The sequence below is a fragment of the Neltuma alba genome, unplaced genomic scaffold (assembly GCF_004799145.2).
Source record: "Neltuma alba isolate B1F8T4 unplaced genomic scaffold, ASM479914v2 tig00002821_pilon, whole genome shotgun sequence".
Taxonomy (NCBI): Eukaryota; Viridiplantae; Streptophyta; class Magnoliopsida; order Fabales; family Fabaceae; genus Neltuma; species Neltuma alba.
Window position 1 is genome coordinate 130,354 of NW_021633029.1, and position 24,542 is coordinate 154,895.

Consider the following 24,542-nt stretch of genomic DNA (forward strand, 5'->3'; position numbering starts at 1 on the left):
TAATTAGTTTGAATTAATATGAATAAGTTATTATTATTTCATTTAAAAAAGGATAATTATTGGATATGGTGAGAGAGAATATAGGAGTTTTAGTTAGGGGCAAAACAATATTTCTAAATTTATATTTTAGTATTTGGTCCTCCTAAACAATTATAATTTTTATGATCCTTTCTAATAAATATCATCGATATCAGGTCTCTCTCTAATTCTCCCAACAACAAAAAAAACCAACGACCCACCCAACTCAATGGTTTTTCACTACTTTTTCCCGTGTTCACCTATTTTCTTTTCCGTTTTTGTTCTGGATTAATTGGGAACTGTCGAGCCAGACTAAGGGTTTTTTTTTTTTTTTTTGCATTGCTCCCAGTTAATAACAGGTGCCCATTAGGTTTTAGGCTTTGACGGTAAATCAGATGTTTTTATGATATGTTATGTATCCTTGAGTTCAAAACACATGGATTCAATAGATGCATGTGGCTCTTTTATATTATATCTCCGGTGCTTAATATAAAGACTAATTAATTAATTTGAATAGATTAAAAATCTTAGTTAAATTAGTTCCCTCCCTCCCCTACTTAGTCATTGTTGAGGAAATACCAAGAGAGTTAATTTTGAAAAAAAAAAATTGATAAACATGTGAAATAAGTCTTATATACAGAAAAGGGTTAAGGTGCAATTTTAACAAAAAAGTTTACTGTAAGGAGCATTGGGTACCATAAAGTTTATTTGGGTGCAAAAATATACATGAAGTTGTCAAAAAAGAGCATCTGGCACCATGCCTTTAACGTCCGTCAGTTTACCGTTAGAGGGGCCCAGAAAGTCAGTTTTAAGGTGCATTTTTAACAACAAAGTTTGCATCAAGGGGCATTAGGCACCATGAAATTTACTTGGGTGTAAAAATATAAATGAACTTTCTAAAAGGAAAAAAAAAAAAATTCTTCAACTTCCATAAACATCCATTAATTTTATTCTTTTCGGCCTCACCAAATGCTATATTTTCTCTCTATAAATTTCTACTTCCAAGCCGATCCATCTTTCTCTCATCATAGTCAACACACACTCACACACTCTCTGTCATGTCGTTTTCTGAGCCTCCAAGCCTTTTATATGTATTTAAGCAAAACACATCTTTCCCTTATAGGATATGAGGTTCATTACTTGCACCCGAGTACTACCTCCAGTCCTTAATATAGGATGCAATGGACTATTTTGAGGAGATTAAAATAAATAAATAAATTACTTTAAATATTATATCATTTATTTATTTAACGCAATAGCATATAGTACACGATCTTTCTAAAATATTTATATGCATAATTAAATTATATATTAGTTTACAAGCCAAGAAAATTAATTTGGAGAAAAAACAATAAATATAATATTTTAAAGTAATTTATTTATTTATTTTTAATCTCCTCAAATTAATCCATTACATCCTATATTAAGGACTGGAGGTAGCACTTGGATGCAAGCAATAAACCTCATATCCTAGAAGGGAAAGATGTGTTTTGCTTAAATACATATAAAAGGCTTGGAAGCTCAAAAAACGACATGATAGAGAGTGTGTGGGTGTGTGTTGACTATGATGAGAGAAAGATGGATTGGCTTGGAAGTGAAAATTTATAGAGAGAAAATATAGCATTTGGTGAGACCGAAAAGAATAAAATTAATAGATGTTTGTGGAAGTTGAAGAATTTTGTTATTTTTTTCCTTTTACAAAGTTCATTTATATTTTTACACCCAAGTAAATTTCATGGTGCCTAATGCCCCTTGATGCAAACTTTGTTGTTAAAAATGCACCTTAAAACTGACTTCTGGGCCCCTCTAACGGTAAACTGACGGACGTTAACGGTATGGTGCCAGATACTCCATTTTGACAACTTCATGTATATTTTTGCACCCAAATAAACTTTATAGTGCCCAGTGCTCCTTACGGTAAACTTTTTTGTTAAAATTGCACCTTAATAAGTATCGGAGGAGTACTAGAATCATCCGACCACTATGGAAAGACTGATTGTTAATAAAGGTACGGTAATGCAATATGCATTATTGCAAAAAGAAGACGAGGGCTTGGTATGTAACTCTGATATGTGTGTGTCGCCCGTTTATATATATATACACGAGAGGATTATGAAACGGGCGTGTGTAAAGAAGGAAGTTCGTCCAAAAACGAAAAACAAAAAAGAAGAAGGAAGAAGGCATTTTTAACATCATAATCTTGTAATTTACTTAATAGTTAGAAATATTTAATTAGTCAATATAATTTATGCTTATTTTAATTTCAATTTATTGATTTTCAAGCACTACAAAAAAAAGATGATTTAGTAGCGGTACATTTCTAGCGGTTAAACAAAACCGCTACAAATTCAGACATTTCTAACGGTTTTCACACAAACCGTAAGAAATTAGTAGCCCTTTGACCAGAAAGCTAGTGGGCCCCACATATTTTTAGTGGTTAGGAGTAAACTGCTAGAAAGTGACCGCAACAACTGTTCGTGCGTTTTGGTGCAAAGTTGGTGCCATATTTCTAGCGTTTCATTTCTAGTGGTTTTGCTGCTAGAACTGCTAGAGAATGCAAATCATCGTTGCATTTTCTAGTGGTTTCTAAACTGCTACTAATGCAACCAACTTTCTAGCAGTTTCTCTTGAAACCGCTAGAAATTTTTTATTTTTCCTGAGGAGTCGTGACACGTGGCTGAATGCAAGTAGTGGCGGAGTGTAACAGTTAGAAATTTCTAGCGGTTTTATTTAAACCGCTAGAAAATTCTAGCTGTTCCACGAAAACCGCTAGAAAATTGCAGCCTATATATACCCCACCACCGTGTCATTTTCACTGTTTTGGCAAATTTTGAAGCGAAGCTCTGCCGAATTCTCTCCATGAAGTATATCCAGATCCATATCCAGATCCATATTTTCAGGTAATAATAGTAATTTATTTATAAATAATTTTTGTTTGTATTTTTTATTTTATTTATTTTATTATATTTTTTATATTAAGTTTGATAGAGTAGCTTAATTTAGTTAGAGTTAATAGAAATTTTTTTTAATAATATGCTAGTTTTTATGGAGTTAATAGAAGTAGTTATTTTTTTTATGAGTTAACGGTAAATTTAAATATAAGAATATATGTTTTTCAATTAATATTATTTGATATTATTATTTAGATTTAATACAAATAATTATTATTTGATATAATTATTTATTTTTAATAATTGTTAGTTGTAAAATATACTTTTCATTACAATTGTTATTTGCTATTGTTAGGATGAGTCGTCAAGCAGGGAAGGAGCCGATTGATCCTGAGAGAGCAGGACCCAGTGAGGATTGTGGTGGTGGGGGTCATGATGCTGATGAGCCATTCCCGAGCATTCATGACTACAATATGAACGAGGAGGATATCTTGAGCTTCATGGAGCATAATGATATCCAGTGGACTGAGGAGGCTCATTTCTCGGGGGATGAACAACCCCATGGTGATGCTGGTGAGGAGGAGGAAGAGGAGGAGGAGGAGTAAGTTCAGGGGAATGAGACTCCCCATAGTGAGCAGCGTCCTGCTCCCTATAACATCCTAAGTTTTATCGGGTTTTAATAACCTCTTTTGGTTGATTTTGAGGATAGAATAGTGATTTAATGTTGATCTTGGTGTTTGGGTTGGAATTGAGATATGTTGGAGGAATAGGTGAACAGACCCCTCTTAGGGTATGTTCGTCACGGCGAACCGGGAGTTCCAGGGGGGATTGTCTTTTTGGGAAGATTTGGCCGCGGCGAAGTTGTTCAGGTGAGCGAGGTTTCCCTCTCGGGAAGGTTTTGCCGCGACGAAGGTAGGGGTATGCCGAGGTAAAAGTTTTTTGGGCGAGTGAGAGTTTCCTCTCTGGGAGCTTTCGTCACGGCGAAGATTTGAGTTCACCGCGGCGAAGTCAGGTTTTCAGGCGAGTAATCCCTCTCGGGATTAGTTCGCCGCGGCGAAAGGTGCCGAATCTATATAGTCGCGGGAGGGTCTGTTGGTGCGAAAATTAGAAAATCTGAAAGAAGAGAGAGAGGCTCTGCTAGGGTTTCAGATTTTTGGCTTGGAGGGGGCATTTCTAAGGATCCATTACCTCAAGTAAGTGATTTTAACCTCTAATCTACTTTCTTTCTTGGAATTTCTGAGGATTTATGGTGAAACTCTAGAGTTTTCTAGGTTGTTATGGAATTGAGATTTTTGACCGATTGTTTTGAGTTTAATTGATTGCTTTGGGTTAGTCTAAGTATTTAATCGATGTAGTTTTCTTGGATTTAAAGAACTTTGAGTTTTTGAAGTTAGGGTTTATGGAAATGGGAGGTTTGTGATTGAGGATGATAATATAGAGATTGATTTTGAGTTTTGTGATTTGGGTTATGTTAAGGAGGGTTAAATTGGATGTTTAATCGGTTTAGAATGTTGTTAGGACTTCAATTGTTCTAATGGGATGTTTGGGTATTGAATTCCTATATTGGGTCCTTGAGGTTATGAGTTTTAATTGATATTTAGAAAATAATTAAGGTTTTAATGGATTTTTTATGACCTTGGAGTGTTGCCTTGATGGTTATACCCTTTGAGTTGGGTAGAGTTTGGTTGGAGTTAGGAATTTTTGTGTCCCCAAGTGTTGTTTTGGCCACATTATTAGTTGAAAGCTAATACATGTTGGTTGTGTACTTGTGTAGACCGGTTGTGAGCCTTGTTGGTGCACAGGGCCGTGTTGTTAGTTTGTTTTTCCTTGCTCAAGCGAGAGGTAACCACTTTCCAATCCTTTGTACATGCTTTTGTGGTATTGTGAGTGGATTTATGCTTTGTGCTTCGAGTAGTAACTGTGTTCAAAGTGTATGTTGTATATTGAAAAGGAAAACCGTCTTGTGGGGTTTAAATTGATATTGATTGAATTTGTAACTTGTGAAAGATAGGCCACTGAAAGAAGTTAATTGTGAAATGATTATTTACTCTTTGATTATGGTTTGAGCATGATACATGAATTGGGAATTGGTGAGAGTTTTGATTGTTACTACCACGTGGTAAGGCTTCCATTAATGCATGATGGTTGGCTCTTTACGTCCCCCATAGTGAGGGATAGGCCTTTTGGCTCCCTACGTCCCCCAGAGTGAGGGATAGGCCTTTTATGGCTCCTTATGTCCCCCATAGTGAGGGATAGGCCAGGTTCGGCTCTTGAAAATCCCCCAAAGTGAGGGATATAGTTGATGGGATTGCATCATTGCACTTGCATGACTTGTTGTGGCTATCATTTATAACATGACTTGTGAACTGCCCCACTTGACACCTCACGAGCACCTATTTAGTAGTACCTTGAATTGGAAAGGTTGGTTACTGGGACGTTTGTCTCACCCCGTAGTTTACAGTGTTTTCAGGTGAAGGTTCTAGGCAAGTGCCGTCGGGAAGAGACGCAGAGGCTTGAGCTTGGTTAGCTTTAAGCCTCTAGCCCTTGTATATGTATGGCTAGCTGTATATTACCACATTTAGGGTCCTTTTGAAATATTTTGATTGTTGATCTTATTGTAAATTGGAGGAAATGTTATCTCCTTATTTTGGTTGGCCGGAGGCCATTTCTAGTGCTTTGTGAAACTTTGATATACATGGTTGAAAACTAATTGGATGGGCTGATTTTGATGTCTTTTGTTACCCGGGCCGGAGGCTCGGAGGCCCAGTGGTTGTTAATGAATGATTTTAGTTGCATGCAACAGAGTTTGAGTTTGAACCGAGTTTAAATGTTAATTTCAAAAATTATGCAAATTTCTTTCTACTATGGTAATTTGTTGTAACAACATTCCTTTTCTACCATAGTAGTGATTTTATGACGAGTTTATAATGTTTTGTGGGTTAAGGTTTTTTATACTCCCAGACACCAGACCGGTTTTGAAGTAAAATTTGAGGGTAAGTATTTATTTAACTTTTTTAAATTTGACAACTATTTAATTTATATAGACATTGTTTTAATTAATATATAATTAATTTCTTAATTAAATTTTATAGACTTTGAGGGGAACAAATCCTATAAGGGCATCACAGCTAGAGAGCTGTCTGTGACGACGAGCGGACAGGTGGTTGTACTGCTAAATGAATTGGGCCAGCCGACCAAGAAAGGTGGCCAGCTGTATAATAAGTATACGCGCCTTCTTGGTCAGTAGTGAACCCTGTTTCCCATTTATGTGAAGGATTGGAAGAAAATCACTATGGAGAAAAAGCAACAAGGTTGGGAAATGATAAAAGTAATATAAAATTATTATTTATAATTTTTGAATTTAAGTAAATGAATATATATTTTGTTTTTAAATTATTTAATTGTTTGATTGTAATTTTTTATTCATTTAATTAATTTGTTATTTATAATATTTTTGAATTAGTTAAATGAATATATATATTTTATTTAAATTACTTTATTGTTTGATTATAATTTGTTATTGATGTAATTTACTTTTATTCATAATATTTTTGAGTATATATTTTTTATTTAAAGTACTTAATTGTTTGTGTTTAAATTTTTATTTATTTAATTAATTTATTGCTTATAATATTTTAAAATTAGTTGAATGAAAATATATTTTTATTTAAATTACTTAATTATTTGATTGTGATTTGGTATTGCTATAATTTATTTTTATTTATAATATTTTGAAATTAGTTAAATGAATATTTTTTATTTAAATTACTTAATTGTTTGATTATAATTTGTTATTTATTTCATTAATTTATTACTTATAATAATTTTAAATTAGTTGAATGAAAATATATTTTTATTTAAATTACTTAATTATTTGATTGTGATTTTTTATTGCTATAATTTATTTTTATTTATAATATTTTGAAATTAGTTAAATGAATATTTTTTATTTAAATTACTTAATTGTTTGATTATAATTTGTTATTTATTTCATTAATTTATTACTTATAATAATTTTAAATCAGTTGAATGAAAATATATTTTTATTTAAATTACTTAATTGTTTGATTATGATTTGTTATTAATGTAATTTATTTTTTATTTAGAATATTTTTAAATTAGTTAAATGAATATATATATTTTTATTTACATTTCTTAATTGTTTGATTATAATTTGTTATTTATTTAATTTATTTTTTATTTATATTAGCGAAATGAATATAATTTTTTATTTTTTAATTACAGAGTAAATTTATACTGAGAGATGAGTTGAGGGAGGATACGATCAAGAGACTTGGGGTGGCATGGAAGGCTGACCTGTGAGAGGAGAAGAAAGGTAATAAGACGAGGGCCCTGTAGGAGATACTAGCAGATATACCTAGTGGAGTCCCAGAGTAAGACTGGTCGAGTTATATTTATTTTAGGATGTCAGCTGACCAGATGGTATGATAGTATTGCATTAATTATAATTTTTTTTTATTTTGTGTCCAATTTGAAAAATTTAATTTAATTTTTTTACATTTTGTTTCAGGCTCTATCCTAGAGAAATACTGGGAGTGTCAAGTAGCAGACAATACATCATAGGGCTGGATCCAGGAGCTTTGCTATCACCTATGATGAGATTGTAAGTACTTGAAAAGAATTTGTTAAATGTGTATATGTATTTAATTTGTAATTAATAATTTCTTTCATTTCATTTACAGAGGAAAAAGACGCGGCAGAAGCGGGGATACACGCCCACCTATGGCGAGATGTGGCAGATTCTGTACAGGCCTCGAGACAGGCCTGCATCGGATGAGGTTGAGTAGATGGCGGTAAGTAATTAATTAAATATTAATATCATATCACAGTATAAATATTATTTCATATTAATTAATATCTTTATATTAATTTTGATAAGCGCGGATGACTTAGGTCGATACCGAGCTGCGTGAGTCTTAGGGATCTGCCTTGAATCTGAATGCCTCACTTTTAGCGGGTCGTGGCTGAGCGTAGCACCCTGGTCAAGTTAGCGGGCTCGGTCTTGGACCCACATTGACTAGGTTGGCCTGCTCAGGTTGCACTGGCCCTTCATACACTACGGGAAGCTCTCAGGCAAGCGCAAGAGCGAAGTGGCCAGGTTCCTCATCCTCAGACGAGCTACGACAGGAGATCAGGCCAGGATGGAGGAGCATGATCGTCAGTTCTAGTTGCAGCTTGACCAGTTGAAGGCAGCTACTATGGCCATGCGTGATGTGGTGATCACTATCGCTCTAAACATCCCAATTCCTGAGATCCCTGATGTACGCCTGCCACCAGTCCAGCCCCTACATGACCAGCAGCCAGTCTAGCCCCAGCATGATCAGCAGGAGGATCCAGCGCTCGACGATCACGATGATGCTGCTTCTGCCCCTCACCCCTAATTTCCCCTGTTTTCCTTGTGTAGGATTTTATTTGGATTTAGATTTTATTATCTTATATTTTATGTGGATATTTATTTAAATTTTATTTTTATTTGTTTACTTTTATTATTTATTTCTATAATTTTATTTATATCAAGTATTAATTAATATATTGTTGCACTATAAAACATGCTAAACATATATCCTTTTAACATTAAAATTATTTCTTGGAATATGTATTTTAATATTTAACATATCATGGAATTTTTTTAATTTTATGCATACATATATTATTGACGCCTTTTAATACCTATTTATTATTTTATAATTTTTGTAAAATTTAATTTAATAAATATCAATTTATTCTAACTGATACTTTCTAGCAGTTATAAACCGCTACAAAACCTGGAAAATGTTAACAATTTCTAGCGATTAATAACCACTAGAAAAGTCACCCGTTATAGTTAAATTCAAATTTTCCTCCTCCCTCAAACTTTCTAGTGGTTGTAAACCGCTAGAACATAAATAACTGTTGGCAAAAAAATTTCTAGCAGTCAGAAACCGCTAGAAAATGGATAACTGTTGGCAAATTCAAATTTCTCTCATGGCTCCAAACTTCTAGCGATTATAAACCGCTAGAAAGTTTGTAACCACTAGAAAATCCTTTTGAATTCAAATTTCTAGCTGTTAAAACCGTTAGAAATTTCTAGCAGTTCAGAACTGCTATAAAAATTTGACTGTTATCTATCCGTTGGTAGTCTCCTTTATAAGCTGAAGAACTCCATCTAAAATTCATTTTAACTTCTCTTTGAGCTTCCCATGTCATATGTTCATGAAATTTGAGCAACATTAGTGATGGATAGGTCGTGGATCAACTTGCATCGGTCAACTCCGCAATACTTGGCTAGTCTAAACTATTTCTTGGATTTTACTTTCGCTAATGCCACCGTAAACGGTAAGATTCAGTGTCTATGTACTAGATGTAATTTCAAGAAGTGGCATCCCAGAGATATTGTTAGAGAACATTTGATCTTTAAGCCCGTCTCGCGAGAGTATGTATTTTGACAACTACATGGGAACGACCAGATATAGTTGTTGAGTCAGTTCCAATAGTTTCACGGATGGGAGTTTAAGTGGAAGAAGCCGATGTCATGAACGATGTTGTGCGTGATGCTTTTGGCTTTCACAAAAGTGAGGATCCTAACAAAGATGAAGTAGAGGGGCCTCAACCGAAGTTTCTTAGAAATGAAACTGCTCGAGAATTTTTTGAACTCATGAGCGAAGTTGATAAGCCTCTTTATTATGGGTGCACAAAGTATTCTAAGTTGTCATTCTTAGTGAGGTTGTATCATATCAAATGCTTGTGTGATATGACTAATAAGGCAATGTCCATGCTATTGGAATTATTGGGAAATGCTTTCCCTCAAGCTGAATTCTCTCCATCTTTTTATGAAGCAAAGAAGATTATTAACAAGTTTGGCTTGAACTACAAGAAGATAGATGCATGCCCAAACGACTGTATGTTGTATTGGGGAGATGATGCAAACAAGAAGATTTGTAGGAAATGTAAGATGTCTCGCTATAAGTCGTACGGAAGGGGAAAAAGCAAAAGAAAAAACCAGCCAAAATTCTCAGGTATAATTCATTATAATGTGTTACTTGTTCCATCTCTAGATATTTGATATTTGAAATTCTCAATACAATTGATTATAATATGTTACTTGTTCAGTTTTTAAATGTTCGATATTTGAAATTTTTAATACATTATTTCCTTAGATACTTTCCTTTGAAACCGCGGTTGCAAAGAATGTATATGTCATCAAAAATGGCTCAGTACATGAGGTGGCATGTGATTAAGGAAAATCCAGATGGCAAGTTAAGGCACCCATGAGATTCGGAGGCATGGAAAACATTTGATGTGAAATTTCTAGACTTTGCTAGTGATCCTAGAAATATATGTCTTGTGTTGGCAACCAATGGTTTTAATCCCTTCGGAAATATGAGCACAAGTTACAATATCTGGCCAGTGGTGTTAATTCCATACAATCTACCACCTTGAATGTGCATGAAGTAGAGCTCCTTTTTGCTTTCCATGATCATTCCTAGCAAGAAAGCACCGAGAAATGATATAGACGTATACCTACAACCATTGATACACAAATTAATCGACCTGTGGACGAATAGTGTTAAGACATATGACTCATATGACAAGCAACTATTCAATCTCCGTGCAGCCTTGATGTGGACAATAAGTGATTTTCCCAGTTTGGAAACTTTGTCCAACTGGAACGTGCATACTGGGTTGGCCTATCTTGAGTGCAATTTTGATGCCATGCCATGTTGCCTTCCACACAGTCCCAAGTGGTGCTTCATAGGACATCAACAGTTCCTCGATTCCAAGCACAGATTTAGATTGCAACGGATTCGCTTTCATAGGAAACAGGAGAAGAGAGATCCTCATGTTACTTTGTCTGATGTGGATATTTTGTGGCAATTAGAAGATGTTAATGTCGAGTTTGGCAAGAATGTAGATCCCGAATGACTAGGACGATGATCTTGTGGGACATCTAAGCGCAACCTATGCAATGGTGAAAGAGAAGCATATTTTTTACTCTTCCTTGATGGGAATCTAATTTGCTACGACACAGTTTGGATGTTATGCACATTAAAAAAAATGTGTGCGATAATGTGTTATATACGTTGCTCAACGAAGCTAGAAAGTCCAAAGACCATCTCACAGCTAGAAAAGATTTATGAGCCTGGGGAATTTGTGAAGAGGCCTGGCCTGATAAAAACAACAAGTTTCAACCAGCTAAATTCACCTTAATGAAGCATAACAAGGATATCTTCCTTTCGACACTGAAGAACATAAAAGTACCTGATGGATATTCTAGCAACATCTTAATGTGTATTGATTTGCAGACTCGAAAGGTTACTGGGTTACAAAGTCATGACTCCCATGTTCTTATGCAATAGTTACTTCCATTGGCCTTGAAAAACACACTTCCTTCTTATGTATCAGTGGTTTTGGTGGAATTGTATTCATTTTTCAAGAAGTTGTGTGCGAAGATCTTGATAGCGGAAAAGCTTGATCAGCTACAAAATAAAATAATTCTTACACTTTGTCACTTAGAGATGATATTTCCTCCATCATTCTTCACTGTTATGGTTCACTTGACTATCCATCTTGTTCGAGAAGCAAAGGTTAATGGCCCAGTTCACTATCGATGGATGTACCCTATAGAGAGGTACTAGATTATCTTTTATCCCCGCCTCTTTAAATTTCACATTGTTATTTCATTTGCTCGCAATTATTAATGGAATTATATAAGCTCACTAACTTTTACACTTTATCTAAGCACACAGACATGTTTGGCTGCAGTAAGCATTATATAAGCTCACTAACTTTTACACTTTATATTTATTTCTCACTGACTCTTCTAAAAAATTACACTTTACTGTAATGAGTTTAGAAGTTACCTCAGGCGGCAGCTATGGGGGTGTGCGCGTTCTGCTGACATTGATAAAAGAGTCCATAGAGAGTTTCCTGGTTGGTTTACACATCGAATACGTAATGACAACTACTCATACAGAGATGAATTCAAAGCTCTTTCCCTCGGTTCGTTAGACCATGCACGAAGGTTTACCGCGTATAATGTCAACGGCTTCAAGTTCTGTACGGTTGGACGTGATCAAGGATTGCTCACACAAAACTCTGGAGTTTGCGGGACATTCGGGACAAGATGTTATGCTAGTAGCAGTGACGACGATATGCGCTTTGGAGGCATCACTTACTATGAAAAGCTAATTAACATCATTGAGTTAAGTTACTAGCTTTTCACCGTAACTTTGTTCAAGTGCTCCTGGGAAAATATGACAACTTTACGGAGCCTCGCTACTGACCACTTGGGCATCACCTCTGTTAATTTCTCTAGACTTATTCATATGGGGGAATCTGAAGATGATGAGCCATATATTTTTGCTTCCGAGGCACACCAAATTTACTATGTCGAGGATGAGAAACATAAAAACTGGAATATGGTCATTCACCTCAAGCCACGGGATCTTTATGATATGAGTGATGGTGACATTATTTACGACAGCGAACCCTTCCAACCCAATTTTGAAAACTTTTTTCTTCAAGGAAACGATAATTTGGCAATTATCAGGTATATGTCTTTTCTTAAATTATTTAAATAATTAACTACTAATTATTAATTTTTTTAAATATATTATAATTCTAACATAATTTTTCTTAATATCTCCTTTCAGGCCAGATAATGATCAAGAATAACAGTTTCAAAAAAATTTATCATTCAAAAAATTTGTCTTTCATAAATAAATATGTATAAATTAAAATTGGTTCAGTTTTTCAAAAAGTAAAAAATTACAATTTGTAGCAGTTATATAATTGCTACAAAATATAAAACCACTACAAATACTAGCGTTTATATTATACGCTAGAAAATGCAAAGCCGCTACAAAATGAATTAAAACTCTACAAAAAAACTGCTACAAATATCGCGCTGATCTCTATAAATACCATATCACCTCTTCATTCATTTACCCCATCTCTTTTCCTTCCTCTCCTTTTCTTCTTTATAATTCTCTCTTTTTTTCTTACTCTCTGATATGGTAGTTTTTTTTCTTCATTATATGGTAAGGTGATTTTCATTTTATAAGTCTTAATATCTATTATTTGTCTTTATTTAGAATTTACTAACATATTTATTTCTCTTTTTCATTCAGATTTTTCTTCGGGAAAATGACATTGAGGTCCCACAGAACCAAAAATACAGCAAAAAGGTCCCCTGAAATCCCATAATTTTTCTGAAGTCCCAAAGGGACTTAGATGCAATTTTCAGAATCTGGAAATTACCCTCTTGCCCTTGCTTATGAGATTCTGAAAGGAGATTAGAGCCTCTGTTTTTTGTTTGACCGGAAGAAAGCTGAAACCCTGTTGTGCTTTTGTGCTGCTGGAAATCTGGTGAAAACCCATCGCGATGCTCAAATTCCCCTCACAACCCGCTGAAAATCGTGAGCCTTCGTGCTGGTTGGTGTGTGTTGTGATTTAAGTTGGGTGTGTAGAATGATAATGGGTGCTCTGTTTTTGGGTTGTTTTTGGGTGGTTTTCCTCTGTTCTGACGTTGGTTTAGTGGCAAAGGAAGAAAAAGATGAAGGTTAGTGAGGGTAGAAACCCTTAGCACGAAATGGGACTGTGTTGTCAATCAGGCCGCGATTGTTGTCAATGTGTGCCGCTACACTTGTCAATGTAGCTCTTTAAGTTGTCAATGACAGTTGCGTGCTTCTTGATGCAGGTTTAAGTTACTGATGGTTTTTCAAAGCTTTTGTTTTTGGTTTAGGATTCAGAAGTTAATGAATGGAAAAGCTGTGTTTTTGGTTGGTGTGTGTTGTGATTTAAGTTGGGTGTGTAGAATGATAATGGATGCTCTGTTTTTGGGTGGTTTTCCTCTGTTTTGACATTAGTTTAGTGGCAAAGGAAGAAAAAGATGAAGGTTAGTGAGGCTAGAAACCCTTAGCACGAAATGGGATTGTGTTGTCAATCAGGCCGCGATTGTTGTCAATGTGTGCCGCTACACTTGTCAATGTAGCTCCTTAAGTTGTCAATGACAGTTGCGTGATTCTTGATGCAGGTTTAAGTTACTGATGGCAAGTACGTCTGGAAAACATCTATTTTGCTTTGTTCACATAAGGGGAAAGTTTATAAATGATGGAGAAGATAATATGAGATATGTGGGAGGTAGTGTAAGAACAACCAATGTAAAGGAGGGCACAAGTTATGAAGAATTGAAGGAAATTATATCATCAATTGTTGGAAAAGAAAGCAACTCATTTCTTCTAAAATTCTCAGTTGTGTTTGATAAAAAAACTTTTGTGGAGTTGGTAGATGATGATGGGGTGGAACATTTGATAAAGTTCAATGAAGAAAGTGGTCATGTGTATGTCAAAGAAAATGAAAATGAGGACCACATAGAAGCAACAAGGGATAATATATACAATGGAGGAGCAAGTTGTGTAAGTATAGTTGAACAAAACTGTAAATTGGTGTGAAGGGAATTTTTTGTAAATGGATACACACCAATAGGTAGTTTCTCGTAATTACATGCAACCCCTGTGTTTTTTTGGAATGGGTTGTGAAATAGGTGTAGTTTCATGTATATGAAGGTGTAAATGAAAGTTGACTATGAATTGGCATGTTAGATTCTGCTGTCATTTAAGTTGTCATACCTGCACTTTGTATTGTCATTACACCTGTTATGACTTATCAATAGAGCACTGTCACTTGTCAATTAATTTGCTGATGTAAGTTGTCAACAATATGAATTCAAGTTACATAACTTGTTTTAGTAACATATGATATTTTCAATCACTCTGTCATATTATATTTTTGGTTATTTGTCATATATAATCATTATTAATGAAGTGTCAATGGTGGTACTGTGACTTGTCAATGGTGGCATAGTGACTTGTCAATCATGTCCTTAAGACTTGTTAATGGTGGCGCAGTGACTTGTCAATGGTGGCATTGTGACTTGTCGTTGGTGGCATTGTGACTTGCCAATGGTGGCATACTGACTTGTCGTTGGTGGCACTATGACTTGTCAATGGTGGCACACGGACTTATCATTGGTGGCAATTTCACTTGTCAATCGTCGCACCGTGACTTATCAATGGTGGCACTGTGACTTGCCAATAGAGCACTGTGACTTGTCACTGGTAGCACTGTGACTTACCAATAGAGCAGAGTGACTTGTTAATTGAACATAACTCTGAGTAACACCTTCTGATTAATTATATTTTAATATAAATATTACTTAACATTACAAATAAATAACACCTTCAGTTGTAAAAATTTTGAATATCAATTGTTAATATCCACATATTCATTTGTTATATCACTTGTCATTAACTCATGTTATATTACTTATTAATATTACATAAATTTGTCGATATCAATAAAGATATAAAACAACAAAAATAAAAATGTGAGTTGTCCCCAAGAAATTGGTATCATAACATCTGATAACAAAGATAATAATATTATAAACATAATTTGATCAGTTTGTTACAAAAGGACCTATTGACCATTAAGCTATTGCCCTCATGGCTCACACCCTTAGGTGCCAATCATCTCATAACACATCCTGGCATAACAGAACAAAAAATTAATGGACTCCTCTGTCTCCTCCTCTTGCTCTTGTTGAAGTCCAATAGCATTGACATCACTTCATCCCTATGTTCATTTTGTGGATGGGTAACCAACCACCACAAACAGCCAACCTTCAACTCTTGCAATTCATCATTGGAGTATCGTGGCATGGTATATCCTGCAGCATCACGAATAGCGCCATCCCACTCTTGTAGCTAAGAGAGGACATGAACTCCACATGAATCACTGCCAAGCAAATTCAATATGTAAGCAGCATGCAATTTTTATTGTGAACAAACACAACATAACAGAATCAAACAGAACAACTACACTCACGTATCATTCTGCACATAAACTTTAGCCCATTTCACCATTGGCAAGTCATAGTGCCACCAACGACAAGTCAGTGTGCCACCATTGGCAAGTCATAGTGCCACCAACGACAAGTCACAGTGCCACCATTGACAAGTCACTATGCCACCATTGACAAGTCACAGTACCACCATTGACACTTCATTAATAATGATTATATATGACAAATAACCAAAAATATAATATGACAGAGTGATTGAAAATATCATATGTTACTAAAACAAGTTATGTAACTTGAATTCATATTGTTGACAACTTACATCAGCAAATTAATTGACAAGTGACAGTGCTCTATTGATAAGTCATAACAGGTGTAATGACAATACAGAGTGCAGGTATGACAACTTAAATGACAGCAGAATCTAACATGCCAATTCATAGTCAACTTTCATTTACACCTTCATATACATGAAACTACACCTATTTCACAACCCATTCCAAAAAAACACAGGGGTTGCATGTAATTACGAGAAACTACTATTGGTGTGTATCCATTTACAAAAAATTCCCTTCACACCAATTTACAGTTTTGTTCAACTATACTTACACAACTTGCTCCTCCATTGTATATATTATCCCTTGTTGCTTCTATGTGGTCCTCATTTTCATTTTCTTTGACATACACATGACCACTTTCTTCATTGAACTTTATCAAATGTTCCACCCCATCATCATCTACCAACTCCACAAAAGTTTTTTTATCAAACACAACTGAGAATTTCAGAAGAAATGAGTTGCTTTCTTTTCCAACAATTGATGATATAATTTCCTTCAATTCTTCATAACTTGTGCCCTCCTTTACATTGGTTGTTCTTACACTACCTCCCACATATCTCATATTATCTTCTCCATCATTTATAAACTTTCCCCTTATGTGAACAAAGCAAAATAGATGTTTTCCAGACGTACTTGCCATCAGTAACTTAAACCTGCATCAAGAATCACGCAACTGTCATTGACAACTTAAGGAGCTACATTGACAAGTGTAGCGACACACATTGACAACAATCGCGGCCTGATTGACAACACAATCCCATTTCGTGCTAAGGGTTTCTAGCCTCACTAACCTTCATCTTTTTCTTCCTTTGCCACTAAACTAATGTCAAAACAGAGGAAAACCACCCAAAAACAGAGCATCCATTATCATTCTACACACCCAACTTAAATCACAACACACACCAACCAAAAACACAGCTTTTCCATTCATTAACTTCTGAATCCTAAACCAAAAACAAAAGCTTTGAAAAACCATCAGTAACTTAAACCTGCATCAAGAAGCACGCAACTGTCATTGACAACTTAAAGAGCTACATTGACAAGTGTAGCGGCACACATTGACAACAATCGCGGCCTGATTGACAACACAGTCCCATTTCGTGCTAAGGGTTTCTACCCTCACTAACCTTCATCTTTTTCTTCCTTTGCCACTAAACCAACGTCAGAACAGAGGAAAACCACCCAAAAACAACCCAAAAACAGAGCACCCATTATCATTCTACACACCCAACTTAAATCACAACACACACCAACCAGCACGAAGGCTCACGATTTTCAGCGGGTTGTGAGGGGAATTTGAGCATCGCGATGGGTTTTCACCAGATTTCCAGCAGCACAAAAGCACAACAGGGTTTCAGCTTTCTTCCGGTCAAACAAAAAACAGAGGCTCTAATCTCCTTTCAGAATCTCATAAGCAAGGGCAAGAGGGTAATTTCCAGATTCTGAAAATTGCATCTAAGTCCCTTTGGGACTTCAGAAAAATTATGGGATTTCAGGGGACCTTTTTGCTGTATTTTTGGTTCTGTGGGACCTCAATGTCATTTTCCCTTTTTCTTCTTCACATTTGTCATGCCCTCCTCAACTGATTCAGGCACTTCTTAACATAACAGTTTAGGTTCAATATTATAAACTATCTCATCTTCAATTCAATTATTTTATTAAATTAAATTCACTTCATTTGACACAATCATGATTTAATTACTTATTATTTATTACAAAATTTAAATGTATAACATGTAATACATTGGTCAATATACATATTAACAAAAATTCTCTAATATAATCTACTTAATGGTTTTTAAATTTATAATATTATATTTTTTAATAATCAAATATCTCAATTTATTTTTTTTGCCTGGAATAAACTTTCTAGTGGTTCCCAAATCGCTAGAAAATTGGAAAAAAAAGAGTGAAAAATTTCGTAAAATTTAAATTTGCCACCATATTTCTAGTGGTTCCTAACCACTAAAAATTATTGGCGCCAATTCCAAAATTTGGTTTCCCGGCAAAATTTAATTTCCTCCAAAATTTCTAGCGATTATTAACCGCTAGAAATTTTTAGCGTCATAATAAAACTTTTTGTTTCAAGGAAAAATGAAATTTTGCCCAGAACTTTTTAGCGGTTTGTAACTGCTACAAATTTCGTCTCATTGCCGTTCAACTTCTTTTTTTTTTAGCGGTTATTTTAACCGCTAGAAAGTTTCTGGCATTTTGACCATATTATGTAGTAGTTCTCATAACCGCTAGAAATCTGATTTTTGCATTTGGTTTTCTAGTAGTTTGTCTAACCGCTACAAATGTTATTTATTGCAGTTAAAACAACTAGAAACGTCATATTTTAACCGCTACAAAATCCATGTTTTTTTGTAGTGAAATAAGTGTGAATTAAATATCATTGATTTCTGATTGCTTTGATTGGACACACATACGAAAGATACTGCAAAGTGAAAGACAAACATTAAACAAGGACTCAAGTAACCTCTTCGCTATCCTCTCTTAAAATCTTCTGCCCCATGTACCTGCGTCAAAGTTGTGGTAAAAATAAAAAGTCATTTAATAAGCTCCAATTACGATAATTTTATGGACTAAATTTAGATGTTCCTCAATTACTAGCCATTTTATTCACTGATTCTACATGAAAAGTAACTTCGAAAAACTTAATTAGATGATCCTCAGCTATGACTAAAACCCAGAGAAAGAAAGAAATAAAGAAAGAAAATCATCCTATATATGATGTTTTAATTGAATAATAAACACCTAAACATTCTAGCAGATTCACAAGTCTATGAATATATATGTTAATAATGTACTTTACCTTCCGAGCATCATTACAGTAGCTTGAGGATTGGTCCCGGGTGCGCTAAAGAAGGTTGAAGTATCAATAACTCTCAAAGAATCCACACCCATAACTTTATAATCTCGATCCACAACCTTATCAACAAGACAGCCTCCATGATAGTGATAGATTGTTAAGACTGTGTCTATACAATACTGTTCCAAAGAGAAAGCAGCACTTGGATGTTTTGGCCTCAAGTTCACTGGTAAGCTCAAGACCAAGTCAATTAGGGCTTGCACCGGCATATTCTTATATCGGAACTTTGAGAAAGCTTTGGAGTTTATCACATCAATGATGGTTTTCATGCCTTCAACACAGATCCTAAGGTCTTCGGGTTCCTTGAAGTAGTTGAATGTGACTAATGGATTGTCGTTTGGATCAATGGTATGCAACTCAAGATGGCCTTTTGAGAGCGGTCCCGTGACTTTTTCCACTATGAACCCCCCTTTAAGATTTACACTCCCAAGGGGTCCAAAAGTTTTCATCCACATAGTCTCATTTGCTTGAGGGGAAAACATGGAGGGTTGGCCCGTCTTCAAATAAGAACCACTTAGGTTATCACTTCAAATTGATAAATTTTTTTCTTAGGAGACATTGTAAGTTTAAAGTTACAAGGATAATTGAACCTATGACCTCCCACTTATAAGAGAACTTTTATGTCACTAAACTATAAGGCCATTAGTTTCTTCAAACATAATTAAACTGTATGCAATTCAATTATACATTATATTGCATGTTATTAAATTTACTTCTTAAGCTATTTCAAAATATATGAATCCATTCAAAGATGTATGCATGGTCATGCTATGTTGATTTGTTAGGGTTTTGTATTCATGAAAATTTGTTTTGACTAAGACTTTTTCTGTTTGACTGCACAAGTATCTTTCTATTAGAATCTATTTGAGATATCATTAAGTACTAAATGTGACTTCCTCTTTTAATGAAAAGGTAAACATTAGTTTGTCATATTGTATAGAACTTAGATTTATTATTAAAGATAAGGTATGTGAACTAACTTGGTGAGTATTGCATAATACTAACCTTATTGGATAAAGTCTCAAGTATCCTTTGAAGTGCAAGAGCCCAAGTAACCCTCAAGCCCAATCCACTGCCACCTTCAATGTAGCTTCCAAACTTCGTGATGCCCACAATTTGGACAAAAGAGAGTTCCACAGGCAGAGGAGAAGGCACAACCAAAGCATTCATTGGGTTATCAGCCATGCCTTGCCCCACCATGGGCTGATCCAACACCAATCTAATACCATGGGCCTGAAGATGTTGGGCTGGCCCAATCCCACTCAGCATCAGTATTTGTGGGCTTCCAATCGCACCTGCTGACAATATTATCTCTCCCTTCCCTTTCAAGTATGCTTGGTGTGTGATTCCATCCTCGTCTTTAAATGTTACTCCATACGCTTGTTGCCTCCCACTTTTTGTGCCTGGAACTTCAACTTTTGTTTGTCATGTTAGTGATAAAACTATCCTCAAATTGCTTTTTTTCCCCACTACTGGTGTGTGTTTAAGTATATCAAAATACTGTTTAAATATCAGAGACTAAGATTACTTTTGAGGAAAATGTAAAATGGAAAGGGAGAGGGAGAGTGAGCGGACCATCATGGAAAGGGAATTTTATTTTTATTTTTTATTTTGGCTGAAAATGGAAAGGTCATTTTCAGACTAAATTTGTTTGATAATTATAGGCAGGAACAAATCATAATATTTTTTTTTTCCATTTAAGGTTGGATAGAAAACAAGCAAGAAATGAAAGAAATAAATTAAAGTGACTAAATCAGATGACCCAAGTTGAGTTTTCAAAATCATGAACGCTATCTTGATATAAACTGGAAGGCTAATATTTTTAAGAGAATTAGCAGTTAAACATATATAAAAAATAATGGTCGTTTTTAAAAATATACGAATAAAAATATTTTAAATAAGAAAGGATAAAATTATCAAAATTCTTCATAATCTCGGGCAAAATTGACACACTTTTTTATAAATAGAAGGGCTTTCAAGAAAACCTGACATATTAATTTTCCATCCCCATTTTTTGACACTAATTAAGCTCGTCAATCAATACCAACGGATATTGATTTTTAACTTTTCTTTTCAAAATTATCTCCACCTTTAAATAAAAAGAATGAATAGTTTGTATTTAATATTTTATAAAACTATGATTATAATATTTATAAAATTAAATTTTTCTATACTACTTTAGCCCCAACGAGTGATTGTTGTTCTATTTATAAAATATAAATTGTGCAAGTCAAATTTACAGTTCCAATTTATTTACTTATTTTTATAAGGGAAAATGATGAAAAAAGAAGCTGGCAATTAACTGCAATATTCCAATTCAGATACCTAAGAATTCAAAATCTCAAAGAAGGAAGTGGTATCTGATCTGGTATTTTGTAAATGTAATCAAATGATTAAAATGCCCTTATATCAAATTTGGGGGAAAAAAACTATTAAATTTGTCAGTTCCAATATATTTCTTGTAATTTGTTATTCAACATTTCTCATTACCAGTTCTCAACTTATAAATAAACTTTTTGATATAAGGGTATTTTTGTCATTTAACTATATTTGTAAAATAATCAATTAGGCATTACTTCCTTCCTTTAAATTTTGAAGTCTTAGATACCTAAATTGAAATATTATAATTTTTGATTTCTTTTTATGTCATTTTTTTTATAATTTAGTTTTACAAAATATTAAATCTAAATTAAAACATGGAGAAGAGATTTTAAAAAGAAAAGTAAAGAGGAAAATGTCTAAATCCACATAATTATCTCGTAAGCCACGAAACATTGACACTTGAAAGTGTTCTGTTGCACGTACGTGTCACCATATCATATCAAAACAAGTTACTCTCTCTACTACTTATTATTCACATGTACCAATAAAAACAATTAAAAGTATTATATTTATGATAAAATTTAAGTAATTTTTAATATTACTCTTCTTAGCTACATTAAATTCTAACATTATATCAATTCCTGCTCTCCCACTATTCTTGTTAAATAATAACATATGTATAAAATATTTAATGCTAATTAAAAATATCAAATAATCTTATATATCGAACAAAAGATTCAACTAGAGGGAGTAGAACAAAACACAACTTGAAAAAGAGCATACTCTTTCTGTTCTTAATATAACACTTAACTTAAAAGTTAATATTAGTTCTATATGTAAAACTTATTTCATGTGTTTATCATTTTTTTTTCAAATTAACTCTATTTATATTCTCTCAACAATAATTAATCGGGGGAATTAAGAAAAATAATTTGAATGTTTTAGAAAAAAAAATCATATTAACTAATTTAATTAGTTAATTAGGAGGAGTAATTGTGATCAGTTACCTGGACTGTCCCGAAACAAAATCTTTTGCACAGTGGCATGAAGATAGACAGAAATGGCGTCGGGATCAGCATAAGTCAACAAATCAGCAGCAGTATGCCTACTGCCACTGTCATCAAATATAGAGCCTCCAACCTTAGTCCCAATCAAATGATCATAACTAAAACCATTGTAAGGCAACACGCCCACTTCCTTCAGCCCATCTCTCAGCGCCGACTGCCACTGCCTCACCGTCGGCTCAAACGCCACCACCTTCTCCACCCACTCATACGACTCCTCCACCAGCCCCTCATCCCAGCCGGCTTCCCTCACAAACCCGGGCTCCGCCCGCGAATAAAACCCAGCATTTATTACCGACCCGCCGCCAAGGGCCCGGGCTCTGGCATTGAGAACACCGTCGGTGGATATGAACTGCTGGGCGAAGGAAGATGGGGTGGTGTCTGTGAGGGAATTGAGGAAGTTTTTAAGGTTGACTTTGTCAGGTTGGGTGTAGGGTGAGCCTCCTCGTTCAAGAACAAGGACAGTGGCTCCTTCTGAGAGTGTTGCTGCCAAGGGACACCCACATGTTCCTCCGCCGATCACTATGTAGTCATATATTGATACTTCTGGTGCAGACTTTGCTTCTTTAATGAACGTCAAATATGGGGCTGTATAAATTACACAGTCAGAAAGAAAGAGATCCGATCAGTTTATTTTTTCTATAGCTCACACACCCATCGTATCTTTTATAGAGAATTCAAACTCACAATCTCATCCTAAAAGACTTTTATCACAAGTTCTTGGTGTCACGCTACTGTAAAAAAAAAAAAAAAACACTAAATGACCGGCGGAATAATTTCTGTCGGAAAAATTCACTGAAAACACACGGTGAATTCCATTGGTAAAATTACCAACGGAACTTCTGACGGAAATTATTGACAAAAATATTTTGTCAAAAATTTCGTCGATAATTTTATTTTCTGACAAAGTTAGTCACAAAAATTTTTTATTGGAAATCGATGGCAAACTCCGTCGAAAAATTAATGACAAAATTTTCAACAAGTTCAGATTATCTGAGTCCTCTAATAGCAGTAAAAGTTTAGAAATGAGAGTTATTATTAGACAATTGAGTTATTAATATTTGTGACTTTTGTTGACATTTGAAATTTAAAGTATCCAGGGCCTATGTTTAGACTATACTTTTGAATTATAACATGTCTAGTTTTCAATAAATTAATCATCTCGAAAACTTTCCATCAAAAAGCCATCAATGAATTATGATGAAATGTCCGTCGGATGTTACTCACAGAATTTCAAATTCTATCACAAATAAAATTAGCAATGAAAAAATTGGAGACAGAATATATTTCTGTTGGAAATTCCGTTGGTAGTACCTTTCTGCAGAAAGTGTGCTGGTAATTTTAATTTGCGGGACTAATTCCATTGCTAATCGGTTTTTTCTTTTGTAGTATCAGTTGAATTACAAAACCTAACAAAAAGATGGGACAAGCTGAACTAGGATAAGGGGGTGGATATAAATATCAGCAAAGAAGTATAATCATACGTGCTGGAAGAACTACTTTTAATTCAACCGAATAATATTGAAATATGACTGAACATCGTATGATTATACAAGAAGAACAATCAATCCAATTTCATTGTATGAAGAGAAAGTTCAATTTCAATCTCATCTTAAAAGTTAGAAGTCAATGTGTGTGTGCATACAAAGTGTTTCAATCTTATCTTAAACCTGTAAGAGTTTGAAAAGATGACAATACATACATACATAAATATGTGTGTGTGTGCACGCGCGCGCTTTAAGGAAAGAGATTCAATCCAAATATAAATTAAAACTCAATCAACAAAGAAAGGGATGTATGGGAGAAAATGAAGAAGTACGAACTGAATAAAATTCATCACTCTCGCTGAAAATACATAGACAGACGTACCCTTTTCGGAGTAAGAGAAGGCATTAAAGAACAAGAGGCTTCCAGTAAGAAATGGCCAAATAAATTGCAGAAACCTCCAACCCATTTCAGCTTCGTTTTCTCTTCGGAAAGTGGAGCATTCACACACACAGATATATGTACCCCTTTTTCTTCACAGAAAGGAATCTCTTCGTGCTTCGAAATTAATGTTACACCAACCTTTGCAATGTTAGTTGCATATGAAAATGATTTCCAGTGTGGTCTTCATTATCTTTTTCTTTTCTTTTTTTTTTTTTTTGGGCGTAGCGTCTTCATCTTATTCTATCG

At 34.5% G+C, this 24,542-nt stretch overlaps 1 protein-coding gene across 1 annotated transcript; it reads right to left on the reverse strand.

Moving 5' to 3' along the window:
- Nucleotides 1-18,468: 18,468 nt before the first annotated feature.
- Nucleotides 18,469-24,321, reverse strand: LOC114739249 (protein HOTHEAD). Its single transcript, XM_028927298.1, has 5 exons — nucleotides 24,237-24,321; nucleotides 22,311-22,955; nucleotides 19,987-20,279; nucleotides 18,925-19,478; nucleotides 18,469-18,628 (listed from the first exon to the last, which is right to left on the reverse strand). The coding sequence occupies exons 1-5, from the start codon at nucleotides 24,319-24,321 to the stop codon at nucleotides 18,580-18,582; spliced, it is 1,626 nt and encodes a 541-aa protein (XP_028783131.1). The 3' UTR covers nucleotides 18,469-18,579.
- Nucleotides 24,322-24,542: the final 221 nt, after the last annotated feature.

Bases quoted from the DNA above. Each gene is read 5' to 3' on its own strand.
- LOC114739249 (XM_028927298.1), bottom strand. From the start codon at position 24,321: ATGGGTTGGAGGTTTCTGCAATTTATTTGGCCATTTCTTACTGGAAGC. The intron at 22,956-24,236 runs GTACGTCTGTCT...TAATTTATACAG, and splicing joins CTTCTCTTACTCCGAAAAGG to CCCCATATTTGACGTTCATT. The intron at 18,629-18,924 runs GTAAAGTACATT...ACTTTGACGCAG, and splicing joins ACTGTAATGATGCTCGGAAG to GTACATGGGGCAGAAGATTT.